We start from the raw sequence: 15676 nt of genomic DNA on the forward strand, positions 1-15676 counted from the left end.
TTTAATCCAATTGCAAACTTTTTAAAATTCCCACTACTTCATCCTGCAGGGAGTAACAGCAATGTGAATCATGCCTCCAAAGAAAATAATCCAGACCCAGGGAGACTTAGAGGTGACATGTATGAGCTTCTCCCAACATCCCACTTCCCCGTTCTCAGCTATGTATGTGATCACTATTTTAAATTGTGTTTGCTGCCATATAAAAGCAAATGCAACTACAAGCTTAGTTACAGTCCATTCTGCGTGGGGAAAAGATCTATAGGAGTGAAAAGCCTTGCTCTCCATCAGTGATAGTTCCTGATTAGTTTCACACAATTTCAGAAAGTCAGAAATCAGCCTGGAGGCAGTTAACTGCAATGAGCTGTGTGTTGGAAGAAATGGCTTCACCTCTTGTCCAAGCATGGGCCATGCCAGCTAATGGGGATAGATATCCCTTATCATTTGCTTCACTACCTCAGATCTTCTTTACCACCCTGCTCTCCAGGACAGATGCAAGCCTTGCTCATCATCTTCTCACCCTGCATGTGCAGATACTTGGAAATGCAGAAACTCAGAACAGTTCAGAAGAAGGTTCTGGCTGTGTTTGTACGCTGGCTGAATGGATGAGGGAAGAGAACATTTATTAGAGCTGGTGGTGGCCTAAGGAAGCCACCAGGTTGAACATACAAAGCCATGAGGCTCTGGTTCAAATACAGCTTTGGTGCAGACCTGCTTCCTCTGCTTCCCTACCCCAGTTCAGGGAAGCTAATTTTTATTTGAATAAAAGCTTTTATTTGAATGACCAATTTTAAGTAGAAAAATACCCTTAGAGGAGATAGATAGGGCAAAATCATCTGTGTTACATTCAATTCCCTGCCTACAGCAGCATTTCAGGTGTGACCATCATCCTGGTTCACTAATTGAGAAGCAGAAAAGTCTGCTGAGTTTCCCACACCCCTATGATATTTTTTCCATCACCCCTCAAGTGTGGCTGTCTGCTTCCAAGCCTTTCATTCAACCTTTTGGCCTCTGAAAGATACAAACTGGACAGATCTGCAATGGCTCTGCTGGACTCCAGTGGTCTGCCCTGAATCTGTTCAACCGTGTTTCAAAAATTTTCTTCAGTAAGTCAACCCAGCTTCTTCAAAGAAAATAAAGCCAAATTACAGCACATCCATAAACAGCAACAGTTGAGCCTCCAGTAGGGCTGAAATGCCAATTTTATGGTATCAGAACACAGGCAACGAGTCCTGAAGTGCTGGTGATGATCCTATAAGAGCTTTATTTAGCTGAGATACATTTTCTATATTCAGACTTGGATATATGGAATTTGTTACTGTACTACTGCAACTTGCAATAGGACAACATTTATGGCAGCCAATGGAGCAATTAGAGCTTTAATGTTTCATGTTGAAGCAAAACCAGAGCTGATAGTTAAAAATTACTAATTTTCAGAGTGCGAAATACTGAAGACAAGGAATAAATTATAGATAAGGTTTGTCTGAAAGCATATAAGCAAAATAAAACAGTTAATGAAAAGCCTGCAGTTTGCACAAAATATAGATGCACTGTGTATTACCTTTGTCTTGTATTCTTCAAAGACATTGTATAGAAAGAGATTTTTTCCTAAACACACAACAGTTCAATTAGCTCTGTCACTCTTCACCTTCCTTCCTTCCTTCCTTCCTTCCTTCCTTCCTTCCTTCCTTCCTTCCTTCCTTCCTTCCTTCCTTCCGCCCCTCCCTCCTTCCCCCAAGCAAATTTCTTGTCTCCTGCTTTGTTATTTCTGTGCTGTAGTAAGGCTTCCTGCATCACTTTATGCCTGTTATTGCCTTCAGCTTTTGCTGCAACTCAAACCAACCATTTCTGGTCATGGTGGTAGCAATGTTTTAATAAGTTACTAAAATCTCTGAATCATTCTGAGGAGAAAAAACCTGTTGTTCCAATTCCTACATATAAACCACAAAATAACTGATGGAGACTATATAATGTAGTTATACCACTCTGGGAGAAATACAGACTTCAGGCACAAGCTAGTGAGGGTTTGATTTTAGAACAGAGAATCAGCTACCAAGTACATGGTCATTTTAGTGGCTGTGCCCTTCTTATAGGTGTACATGGAAAGAAAAAAAATGGAGACAAATCTAAGGTAAGAATTTAGAGTACAGTATCTGACATATTAATAAATAAAAGCAGCAATGCGATGGGTATTTGTGATTTCTCTGAATGCTTTCAGTTACATTACAACTAGTTATTGAGTAATACATCCTGTGAACAGAACAGTACAACTTGTCAGTGTACAAAATAGCATGGACAGAAGCCAATTATAAGAGTAATGATAGTAGAAGTCAAATACAAGCTGAGAAAAGCTTACCTCAAGTTAATGAACTGGCATATAGATGAGTTAAAAACAAAGCACAAAAAATCTATATTGAAATCCCTGGCAGAGTTTCAGCTCTACTGTAATGCTCTAATAATGAAAACTATAGTACATCAACTTTAAGTGCTCAGGAGAGCAGTCAAATCTCTGTCTTGCCATGGAGAAACAGTGGCTTTTTTTCTGTTTTCCAATACCCTGTTAGGGTCTTGCTTTTGCTGGGTCAATGAGCAATCAGGTATGGCTCAAAAATCCTAACCCAACAGGGAAGTTCTAAACTTTGTAGACCATGGATGGCCCCTCAGCACAGATTCTAAAGCTATGGCATGACTTCAGCAGCTGAAATCTGCTTATGGCTCTTATTTAATTACCCGAAGTTTTCCTTTGTGTCTGTGGCTTGACTACTATAATAATGTTATTCGTTTAAAGCATTTGAGTGAAACTTTACATTTTAACATTATCCATAAAAATCAATGCTAAGAAATCTCTGTCAATATTTCAAGCCTCTGAAGACTTAGCCCCAGCAGCAGTCAAGAGGTTTGACTGGCAGTTACCTCCTCAGAAGCTGGAGAAGAATGCTTAATGCTCTGGCAGACAGAATCCCACTGCTATCACAAAACCAGCAGCTTGAAAAGCAGATGACTCAGAGGTATTGGCATAAGAATACTTTAATTCTATATTATTTTCATGTAGTGTTGCTAGGTTCTGGGTATTGTTTTCATTTGAATAGTCATCATAATGACTTGAAGTAGGTTTTAAATGTTGCAGGAATTTTCTCAAAAAATGAGCAAGACTTTACAGGGCAGGCTCCTCAAAAGGAGCTTGAAATGGAAACTGGGAAGACTAATCTCACTAGACTACAAGCAGAGCTAAAGAAGATCAGGCAGTTTTGCAATGTATTATTCTCGCAAAAGAATATATAATGAAGGTATGTTTTTTCAAGTACATGGTAGAATGTTTAGCCCATTTAAAATGCAGCTAACTGATCTTTTTAGAATAAATATTTAAATGTTTTAACAATGGAAATGAGAAATGCTAACCAAATACTGAATCCATTGTAATTCCTAATTCAAATCTGTCAAATTTTGTGCATTTTGAGTTTTGAGAGCGTTTTTCTAATGTTACAGTTCTGAATCCAATACTCTGTGCTCAGGGTAGTGAATTGCTAAATAAACTGTCTATTGACATTTTTTTAGGAAAAAATGGAAGATAAATTGATTTTCTTGGATGCTGGTATTCTGCAAGAGTGAACATCCCCAAAGAGATTTCAAATGGAGCCTGTTGTCTTACTAATTTGCACACCATGCTACTTTTTTCCTTGATTAAAACCTTAGTAAGGAACTGCTCAAACCATGGGAGTTGCTAGGCATAACTGAAGGCCAGCATGTGCCAAATATGCCACAGCACGGAGTCTTTAGTTGTCATCCAGCATACTGTGTGTAAGCAATTGGCAAGCCTCTCCTCCCTCTACCTCCCAGGACTTTTGTTATTGAATTGCTGCATAGTGTATCTTAGCCTAATTGAACTCATTACTTAAGGGACTACTCTGTCTATACAAGTATTCAGGAAATATTATTCCTGAATAACCATGAATAACATCCTTATGCTGGAATAAGAGTGGGCTAGATAATATGCCTAGATAAAATAATGAATAAACAGGTGCTAAAAGATGCTCTGGCAGCTTCACTGAATCGGAAAACCTACAAGGAGTGATTCGCTTTTTGCACATTACAGCTGGTGGAAGAAGCCCAGCTTCCCACGAGCATGAGATGTGACCTATGAAATCACATACCATGAGTCAAATCCCTCATGGCAAGGGAGAAAGATGCTGAACAGAGTGGTTTGATAGAGGCCATTCCAGCTACTTCCAAAGTACAGCTAAATAAAAGCAGAATAGAAGATGACTCCACCTTAAAGCTCGTTTTACTTCTCAGGGAAGAGATGTTTGTCCTCATAGGCTTTAAGGATCTCTTTGAGCTGACCAGGACCAGGGCAGGCAGCCAGGAATTGCCCTACCAGACTGCAATATATTCACAGGAAGCTTTGACACAGGCGGGCAGACAGACTCCCATTCAATATCCAAGAGGGACCTGGGGGGCAAGGGCCAATCTCAATATTCCCTTTGGATGTAACTGTCCTCTTCCAAGAGAGTGAAAGAATTTGAAATTATATGGATGCAACTTCTGCTAGGACAGGTGGCCTCTAGGGCAGGAACAGAAGTATAGAATATACTTTGGTTATCCCATGCTTGTTCCAGAGTGTACTGTGATTTATACCACAAAGAGCGCACGGAAAAATTTTTGGTTTAAGAAAAGAGAGAATTGTCTTGCTCTGATTGAAAAGGGATGACACAGTCACTACAGCCTTTTGATTTTGCCCATACCAGTGGGCAAATCAGGAGTGATTCTGTTGAAAGTAAAATATCTGTGCCCAGAAGAAAGATGAGTCCTTTTATAGCTTCACTTATCAGGATGTGCTAAGGGCCATATTCATTCCTCTTTTGGAGCCCTATGGTAAGCTTTAGAAGTAACAATATATTCAGCCTTTTTCTAAGACTGTGGAGTAGGGGTAAGCTGAAAATCTGCTTGCAACATTCATACACACTAACATAAACTAGAGGACATTTCTGGTTTCAGGAGCTCCCCAGCCTTAACAACTGAACTTGAAAAAGTGTTTCCTGAGTCTAACAAGAAGCTGAACCCAGGGACGTGCTGCTTGGCTTCCCTTAGATGCTCTTGACTTCAGGTAAGTCAATCCCTGTTAAAAAAATAAAGCTCATGATTGTTAATTGCATAAATGTGTGGTTCTGTTTCCTTATGATGTATATTGTTAAAAGCTAGTATCTTACATTCTTGTGTTTTCTATTGTGTTTCATTCTGATACTGTGCCCGTGTTTGTGCTTAACACTGCTATTGCCATGATCTCCATGTTGGTTGCTAATCATGCAGTCTGTGATCTCTTTTTCTTCAATTTAGCAGTAGGGATATACAGATAAAGCTACTTATAAAGATACTTGTGAAGTAAAGGCTTCTTATTGTAGCCTTTACTGAGCCTTTATCTGAGCTTTACTTCCATCTCAGCATTATATGTGAGTTGTTCCATTGAAATAACAGCAAAATTTGATTACTCCTTGTTGCAATTTGTTTGTTGCATAGAAAACATTAGCCACTAAATGACTGGGGTTTTGATACAATTTTTTGGGAAAAGTAGTATCCTGCTATTTTAAAAAGTATGTAAAATTAGGGTCAGCATGAAAGAGTTTCCAGACACAAAGGAACTAAGAGTGGAACTAGTTGTATGTATTACAGGCCCAAGAGCTGAAGTTGATAAACTCAAGTGTTCAACATGTGGGTGTGCAGTAATACCAGCTGGACAAGCATTTAAAAATCCTTCAAAGTTTCACAGTGATGAATTTTGCTTCATTATGCAGTATCTTCTACTCATAGCAAAAGCAATTAATTGGAATTAGGTGGAGATACAAGTGGGGACAATATGGCCTGGCCCCAAAATCAAAAAAGAAATTAATCTCAACAGGATACAAGGACAAATGCGTGTACTGGGCAAATATATCACAACCTTAAAAGAAAACATGTGAAGAACATGGTCATGTACAGAAAGACAATGACACCAAAGAAATGAATATAGCACTACTTTGTTGAAAAGAATCAGAAGACACATTATCACAGAGGAAACACTGGCAAACTACTTCAAAAAGATAGTAGGGCTTGGAGAAGAGGGATTATGCAGGCAGCAGAGACTACCAGGCTCATTTACTCTGCCTTCTGTGAGCCTGGAATTGCAGCTATTGTAATAACTTACTTTCAATGACAACACATTGAAAAAAAAATCCATTTAATGACTAATACTGGTTGGCACGTGCCATTGCATTACTTAGGGCAAACTGTGGAGAACTGGGCAACACAGTCTAAGGGAAAGTACTGCAGAGTGGCCCAGACTGTTGCCAAATATTGGAATAGATATCACATTCAATGACACAAGATACATGAAAAACTCTTTGAAGATCTAACTGAATTTTTTTTTTAGAAAATTTCAAAAGTGCACAGGGAAGTAGATTCTATTACCCATTTGATGTATTAGCTAATGTCTTAGTATAAAGCCCTTTGGTTTTAGTAAGCCTGTTTGGAATGGGATAGTGGCACTAAAACCTAGATGAAGGACTAAATTCTGACTGTGAAGTTATCTAGAAGATTATGTTGGGAAGAGTCATTTAATAGAAAATGGGCAGCAAAAAGAAGGTCCCAATCAAATTCTGCCTGCAAAACTCCTACCTGAAAATATATATTCACCTTTTTAAGGTATCTTCTTATAACTGCTCTTACAGCAATTGTTTAAAAAAGCAAAATCCAAACCAATACTCCTATTTCAAGCACATTATTGAGAGTATAAAGTGAGAGAAACCTCCTGATGACCACATCCTTTTATGTGCCCATTTTATTTGCCACACACAACAGGTGATGATGTGCAACTTCCAGCAGAGGTGTTCACTCACTCCACTCCATGTCTTAAATATGATATTTATGTTAGTGTATCTATGGGTCCCATATGAAGTGTGCATCGTAGCAGAAACAAGTGCCAAGTGTCCAACAAAATAGACTGAGCTGTGAGTGCTAATAAATACACAAGGAAGACAACCTATGGTGTGTTTCCTGGTGACCAGCATGGGATGGGGTGATGGAGAGATGTCAGTAATACCCAGAAGGAAAAGAAAGAGCCATTCTTTAGACTAGATTCACCCACTCTTGCTATTATGTTTACTCCATGATGTGCCTGAGTGAAATCAGTGAGACTAACATCACTGATGATGACAATTCAATCAAAACTGAACCAAAAACTTTCCTTCAAATCAATAAAAAAGCCAAGACTATCAATAGAATTAATTGAGCCAATATATTTAGCACATAACCAGATGTTAAGAGGCTGCTTAACACAGTCTTGTAAATCAGATACCTGTAAAAACATATTAACTATAGTTTGCCAGTCTGGGAAACAAATTACTTTCTGTTCAACATCCAAATGATAGCAAGCATTACCTTTGGAATTATTTATTAATTTTAACATATTTATATACAGTGATCTTATTCTGATGTAGTAGTTTATTTCAACATAATCTAAGTAGACTTCTATGACTTACTGAAGGTTTTTTAATACATTGAGACTTAGACACTTTCCTTACAAGCCTTCATAAATATGACAACAACAATATGTCTTTTGTTGAGAGCCAACACCATTTAACGATGTTTAAGTTGCATCTGAAATGGGCAATTCTTGAGCAAAATATGCCACACACAGTTTGAAATTAATCTAAGTAGCTAAAGAAATTTAAAACATACATGTTTTAAGGTATATATATTGTATATTGGTGTATAATAATGTATACACACACATGTTTTTTAATATTTATCTTTAATAGCAAAAAGTACAGTAGAATTCCACTGATGGCAAGATTTGATTGTAGAGTATCCATAGAAAATTGGTGCACTTTTTCTGAAAATCAATAGAAGCTCAAAACAAGATGTGATACCAGATAATTCTCTGCCATAGCCTAAAACCGATAATCAATTTAAATACCTAAATAATTGAATTAAACCCTATAGTAATCAAATAGGCATTTGATAATGAAATATCTCCTTTGAAAAAGGTTACTGAGTAAAATTTTGTATCAGTCCCAGCTAGGTGAGTGTACAACATTTAGGATAAGGCCTCTCAGTCCTGACTGGAGCTCATAGGTACTACTGGAGTACAAATAATAAATAATAGTACACGTACTGTAAAGTCTCTAAACTCAGTGATAATACCAAGCATTTTCCATCTTTGAAACACTATACAAACATAAAACTATTCCTCACAACACCCCTGTGAGGTAGGTATGAAAGTGTTACCCCGTCTTATTGATGAGGCAACTCATCCCAATACTACAAGGTGCTAGCTGATGCTGCAAGGGGATTCCCAGAGGCCTGAGTTCCTGATTCCCAGAGGCCCCAGAAGCATGTTGTTCTTCAGCAAAATATTAGTCTAATTAAGAACTTGCCCACATCCTTAAAAACGTCAGTGGCACAGCCCAAATCTGTTGGCTTTCATATTTGTCACTTTGTCAATTGATTGAGACATTCTCCCTTTGAAAAAATAAGGTACTATGTGTTGGTCCTGTGACATGCACAAAAATGTATTTTTCTTTTCGTAAGTCTGCTGGTATGTTTCATATCTGCAAAGGGAAGGCATTTACCTGTGAATGCATACCTTGTGCAGCAGAGCTGTAGCAAGAGTCTCCCATTCTTTTACTTACATGCATAAAAATTACAGTTTCTTTTACTCATTTATGTGAATATTCATTTATGTGAATTGTTGTATGATGGCATCAAGTTATATATTAAGGGGCACAGCCATATATATTTTTAGATTCAACTTTCAGGACCTCCTTTAAAACTGGGATAATCCTGTGGAATGTACTAAAATATATGTATTCTCTTTTCCCTCTTTTTAAAAATAAAGTCTGGAATGCTTTTGCTTAGACATACTTTAAAATACTGTATACCTAGCCATTGTTTTGAAGATGCATAAAGAAAAGCAAGACATCTGAAAGTGGAAGCAGTCCCTCGAGCACCAGAATAAACCCGGAGCATTTCCACTGAAGGCCGTGGAGTTTCAGTGGTGTAAAAGCAGGCAGAGTGGAGTCAGGATCAGGACTTCCATCCTCCTGCCCGTCTGTGGCTGCCCTATACCAGCAGCACTAACGAGCTTCATGCCTTCATCTGCAGGAGGGAGTGTGAGTGGCATGTTTGCCAGCAAATCCTGTGAGCTATGCACATACCTGATCACATCACTGAAGACTCCATCACTCATTATGCTAGTGTTACACATAGACGTAAAAAACAGGCAGCTCTTTTGACCTCTGCAGAATTAGAGAAAAAGGGAAAAAATAAACCACAGTATCTTCCAAATGACAGAGTACATGCAGAGAAGTAAATCAAAGGCAACAGAAAAACAGCACAAATGCAGCTTTAGAAAAACAAAGCTTTTACCAAAAGAGAAAGGAAAAAACAGGCAAAGGAACAGGTAATATATTGACGGCTGAGATACAAAATAAATAGATAGATAAAAAGAATTGGGTAAAAAATTAAGTTATTTCAATAATTTCATAAATGCTGTCTAATAACTCATGGGAAAAATGGAAGTGAAAACTTTGAAAGCCTTTCTGGAACACTGCCCTTTAAAAAATCATAACAGGCAGTTTTTCTGATCATATGTAGAGTTCCTACATGGCTGTCCTTTTAAACATCTGTAATTCAACAGACTTTGGCCATTTTAATCTGTGTAGCATATTTTATTATTTAATGTCTTTGTATGATAAAAAAAATAACCCATACATATTTAAAAATAGATACCATTCTGCTTTCATCCTTTTTTGGGGGGGAGGAGGGGAAAGCAGGTAATTTTCCTCTTGTGTTTTGAACAGAAACATATCTATCAGCTCTCCTTTGCTTTTCTTCTCTTTTGCATATCATGTTTTCTCTCAGCAAGACTCAGGGATGTGCATGGAGGAAGAAAAGCACAAATCTGTCATTGTTATTGAGTAACCTGAGGAAACTCATACCTTCTTTGGGTTTGTCTTATAAAACACAGTATCTGCATAACAAGGCCACTGAAAAATGATTGATACAGATTTTTCTCTTTTATTTATCTTTTGTCGGTTTTAAATGCAGCAGGCATTCACCATCGGAATATAACAGCTTGGAGTTTACTCAAACATACAGCTTTTTTGCAGGAGATACGTAACCACATGCCTAACCTTAAGAATGTAAATACTTTTATTTAAATCAATATGAAAAAATAATTTTGTTAAAGTTAGACATGCTTTGATAATTGAGGATATCGGAAAAAAAGACAAAATAAAACCATGGGTTTAAACGTATAGGTTATGTCATTTGGAATGAATGGATGCGAGCTGTCAATTTTTTTCCCTTTTGTATTTTAGAATTTGAACTGCTCCTGATAAATTTGTTCACAAATTTTATCATGCGGTGTATCATGAATATTAGGCAGATGTTTAAACAACCTGAAAAGGAGGCTTTTTCATTAGACAGTACAGGATAAGTGTTCAGAAAGCAGTCAGTTTGAAACAGTAGTCGTTCCAAAATCTGTTTTCCCTGCTCCAAAATTTTCTTTTTGGTGTCTTTTTTAGTTCTACTACCTTGGGATAAATGCTCTTAAAATTTATTTTCATTGGAAAAGATATTTTAATAATTCTATCCCTTTGGACTATTAATATAAATTAGAAAAACATTTGAATATACGGTGTCGACCTTACTCTGATTTCCAGATGCAATGATTAGAAGTCATTGACACCAATCTACCACAAGTGACCTCAGTCTCATATCTTGTTCTGTTATTAGAGTAATCAAGGAACGCAATTCAGAAATAATATTACATCCTGCATTTTATTCAATTCCATATGACAAAAATAGTAACCTAGACTAAGACATCCATTTCAATCAGTAGATGTGTCAAGCCAACAAGATTTAATAATAAAAAATATTGGATCTAGGTAACAATTCCCAGCTGTTCCAGGGAGGCTCCTAGCCCTACATGGTATCACAGTATAAAAATAGTGTCTCTCTTCACCATGCAGAGAGGAATGGCCTAACCCTGAATACAAAATGGGGTCAGTCTTACTGTACCATCATCAACCATCTTATTTACAACACTATACATATTTTTTGTCTTTTTCCTTTTTCATTTTTTCTTCTCTATTTTTCCTTCTTTTTTATTTTTTCTGCTTTTTTTTAATTATACACATCCTTTAGGGAATAGAGATAACACTACATGGTACCAAATACTAACCAAAAAAAAAGTCACACCAAAAATTACACAGATAAATAAAAACATTCAATTGCTGAAATACAGCAACATTAAGCCACCTCAGTTTTCTTTTTCTTTAATGCTTGGAAACACCCCTAACCACCCACACACTGTGGCAAAAAATTATATCATATTGTAGAGGTGTTACAGATATATAATTTTGCTCAGATATAGATATATCTTTATATCTATATATCTCTATCTCATCATTGTAGAAAATGGAGCTGTAGAGTTCATTGTTCATTTCTAATAGAAACAAACAGCTAATAAGTGTTTGAAGCTCTTTTCACTCCATTACATGATGGCAGAAATTGTCCATCCTCTTACAGTAACGGTTTCTGTTTTATAAGAAAGATTGTCCTATTTTTCAGTCTTAACTGAGAAGACCTCACTGTCTGATTCGTTCTTCAGGGGCATGAAACTCCTTGCGCTGTTTCCCAGCTACCCATAATGTCCCTCAAGCAATTCTGCTGGACGGAAGTTCAGAGTGTCAACTCCACCATACTTGTAACGCACAAAAGTGAGGTAGTACACAAAACATTTTCTGTTCAAGTTTTGATTAAGCCCCAGTCTCCTCAGCATTCCCCGCTTAACTTATGAGTGGAACCAATCCCTTTGTTTACTCAGTGTAATTCCAACAATGCAATCAACGTAAAATTATATTTGATTAATCAGAGTACATTGTGCTTTGGAGCAATCTGAAAAGATAATCAGACAGTTGGAAATAAATACAGAGCATTTGTGTGTTACTACTGCTCATGCTGCCCAAAAGTTCTTCTTTTGTTCCCACTATTATTAGGCAGTCAGCATCTTTCTTATGGTTATGTGTGAAAGAGACAGAACAGATTACAGGAAAATTAAACCTACATAATGTTCTCCTTCCTCTATCCTAGACTTGTATTAATATCACACTCCTAAGATAAATGTATCAGAATTCTGTCAGGGGTGGTCACGCTTTTAAGTGGGCATTATAGAAAAGTTAAATGAATCATTTCCGTTTAAGAAACAGCAGTCCCCATATTTCCTAAGGATCTGACAGTTCTCTGCAATTTTCTGCTTAGTTGATAGAGATCTCTCATTGTTTGAGCTTAAAACAAAACAAGAAACTGCAACAGGGTCCTCCTCCTTACTCCTTAAGTCAAAGTACTATTTATAAAATAGTTGACATCTTTGTTCAGTTTCAAATTATAGACAAACCTCCCTAATACAAAATACTAAAAGTGCAATAGTATAAATTAAGAGTTTGCAACCACGTTATACAAACATTACCTTTTTATTGTGCAGCTTGGATAACACGGAGTATTTACTCACAACTGTTTATAATGTTGTGAATAATTTATGGTGCTAAGGTTTGTCTGTAACTTGTTTTCCAATCATTGAGCTAAAATCCACACTACATTTTTTTTCATTTAATAGAACAACTGTCCACATAGCAGCTACAAATATTTAAATAAAAAAAGGTTTGTTACTGACAGGTACTTGCACATGAAAAGCATGCTATCTTTCCCAATAAAACTTCACAAATTTGCCTGCATTGAAAGAAACCACTTTTCATAGTAAAACAAAACTTGCTTAAAATAAAAAGGACAAAAGGAAAAAAGAAAAAAGAAAAATCACATAGCCAGATGTATTTTGCAGTACAAAAGCTTCATTTAAGTTTGGGGCTAGTATATTGTCTGTTACCCGCATAATCTTAACATTATAAATACTACAGACAAGGATACTGTAATAATACACAGCATTGGGGTACTAAATTACTTATTTAATATTAAGATTCCTAAAAACATAGTCCAAGTTGCTAACTAATTTGAACAAAAACCAGCAAATAAGTGTGACAGAATGCTGTAATGAAGCCCCCCTTTCTCAGGTGATAGTAAGTTTTGTAAGAAGCAAAGTGAATGTAGACTAGCCTCTTTCTGTTTCTAGTGAAGTTATCCCATAACTGGTTTGTTTCCTTGTTTTCTGTTAAATTAAAAGGTTTCAAAGTTCTCAGTAACAGTCAAACTCACTGTTGAAAGAAGTACCATGCAGATCTTGCAAGACAACTTTTCAGCAGCCACAAAAAGTTATGTATTTCTGCTATGGGTAAAATTTTAAAGGGAACCTATGCATTTAGGTCAGGAAACTAATGCTTAGCTTCAAAAGCTGTACATGGAACAGGACAAGTGTTGTGTCGAGTAGAGGTCCAACAGTTATTCGGAATGAATGCTTTTAATTTATGCCAATCTCTTTATTATCCTCAATAAATCTGGTGAATGGACGACTGGCTCCCGTCTCAGAACTTGCTTTGTCCAGACTGACAATGGGAGGGCTGCTGCCCGTGCGAGCTTTGTCCATGCCACCGGTAAGGTTACTAAGAGGTGGGATGGCGCCTCCGCCTAGACTTACTGGGAGCTGAGGAATGCCTCCGTTCTGTATGACAGAAATCTCATTGTTCTTCATAGCAAGTCCATTAGTGATAGCTGCAGCATATTGGTTCCAAAAACTGGGGTCAACATTCATGGCCCGAGCTGCCAAATCCTTCTGGAACATCTCGGAGAACTTGAGAGCGTCGCCACCAAGCAAAGCCATGGGGTTTTCCACGGAGAGGCGTCGGCCACGGCGTGCAGGGGCGTTATTCCACATGTGAGTCCCCATGTGAACCTGCAGAATGAACAGGGAAGAGAAGCACCCCCAAGTTAGCGTGTTCTGGTGAGGAGTCTAGCCTGAAATGCTGTTACTTAGAGTAGTGCTTGCTATGTAAAAAAAATGCCCTTTAATTCACATTGAAAAAAAAAATAATTTCAGTAAGGACACAGTTCTAAGTTCCAGTCAGCCCACACAAAGAAAACTCAGGTCCATTGTTGTTTTTCAATGTGCATCTGCTTCTTCTCAGTGAAAATAAACAGCGCTGCAAGATTTAAGGGTACATACTCTCTTGGGTTAGAGAATTTCACATGCAAGCTGGAAGTCCTCACATGCTGAAGATTACCAAGGGCATTACTCATACCAGGAGAAGGGTGGTTTTTCCCTTTTCCTTTTTTCATCCCGTCTGTTTTCATGTTTTATCTCATCACAGAAGCACTGATTAATTTGCTAAATCTAGTATTTTTTAAAAGGGCATTTAAAATGTCTTCCCCAGGCTGAGTCCTGATGGTTAACCAAACGGCAGGAATAGGAGCAACCAGTCCTGTAGTAACCCATTGTAAATCTGTGAGAAACAGCTTTCTGCTCTGCAACAGCTGCAAAGTAGAATAGAAAATAGAAATTGGGGAGGCACCCAAGGAGCTGAGCAAGCCCTGTGTTCCTGGTTCATAGCAAGATTATTTTGCATTGATGGTCCATAAGAACTCTTGGAACATGTCCACCAGCTGACTGGGTGTGCCATCACATCAGTCAGAACTACAACATGCCTGCATGTACAGTTGGAACCAGTTTTAAAGTTCACATCATTGCACAGCCACTTTCCAGTTCTTATCTTCTACACAGTGAAAGTTTAACGACCACCACCATACAGCAAGCATTTCCTTGAAGGTCCCTTCTCACCTGTCTTTGGGATAAACACTTAGCACTAAAACTTGCTGAATTCAAGAGCAGTGCTCTTAATTTCCCCCCTCCCCAAGCCTTTACAGTTTCATGTGGCCTCTTACCTTAAGATTCCCCTTTGTGGTAAAAGCTCTACCACAGATTGTGCAACCAAACGGTTTTTCACCGGTATGGGTGCGCTCGTGTATCTGCAGTGCACTTGCTGAGGAGAAGGTCTTCCCGCATGACTGACAGTTGTGCTGCTTGGGAGTCCGGCGAGGGGGGGGTGCCAGCATAGGGGTGATCCCCGGACTCATCACTGTCTGTGGTGCAGCAGGAACCTGGATTCCAGCTGGAAGCGAGGGAACCTCACCCAAAGAGATCGGCTTGCTGTGACCATTCACTTCCATTTTGATCATGGTAGGTGCTGTACTGGTGACCAGGCTAGGAGTACTTTGGCTGGGACCTAGAGTAAAGTTGGGTTCAAATAACTGAGAAGGCAGCTCTTTTAATTTGTGCGTCAGTAAGTGCTGTTTTAAATTACCCATAGTGGAACACCCACGACTGCAGACTGTACAAACAAATGGACGTTCTTTAGTATGGCTGCGGTAGTGAATTTCCAATGCACTCTTACAAGCAAAAGGCTTGCCACAGATATTACAAACAGTACTTTTAAACTTACCACGTTCTCTGTTCAGGAACAGCAGACTAAAAGGAGCCTCCTCTTTGATGACCGGTCTTCCCGGGTTGGTGGATGTCAGGTCTAATGCGCCTCCATTTTCAGTTGTGGGTGGTGGACTGTCTGGCTTTTCTGTCTTTAATTGTATTTCTTGAGGCTCTTCCTGGTTACTGAGACCGGGGGACTTTGATCTGAAACTTTCACTATTGCTATTCACAGGAGACAAAGCTTGCATGGAGGAAGAAGACTCTGACATTGCA

The 15676-nt window shown here is 38.1% G+C and overlaps 1 protein-coding gene across 4 annotated transcripts in view; it reads right to left on the bottom strand.

The window, feature by feature from the left end:
• Window positions 1-7245: 7245 nt before the first annotated feature.
• Window positions 7246-15676, bottom strand: part of SALL3 (spalt like transcription factor 3) — a 27685-nt gene continuing 19254 nt past the window's right edge. For 2 of the 4 annotated variants that reach the window (XM_074542506.1, XM_074542496.1), the window contains exons 2-4: window positions 15420-15676; window positions 14863-15203; window positions 7246-13876 (exon numbers count right to left, since the gene is read on the bottom strand). The exon at window positions 15420-15676 is cut by the window's right edge. In XM_074542506.1, the coding sequence (XP_074398607.1) occupies window positions 13445-13876; window positions 14863-15203; window positions 15420-15676 (1030 nt within the window). In that variant the 3' untranslated portion in view covers window positions 7246-13444. The remainder of the gene's footprint in view (window positions 13877-14862; window positions 15204-15419) is intronic. The other 2 variants (XM_074542514.1, XM_074542516.1) reach the window with 2 other exon arrangements.

The sequence above is a fragment of the Zonotrichia albicollis genome, chromosome 1, assembly GCF_047830755.1.
Source record: "Zonotrichia albicollis isolate bZonAlb1 chromosome 1, bZonAlb1.hap1, whole genome shotgun sequence".
NCBI lineage: Eukaryota > Metazoa > Chordata > Aves > Passeriformes > Passerellidae > Zonotrichia > Zonotrichia albicollis.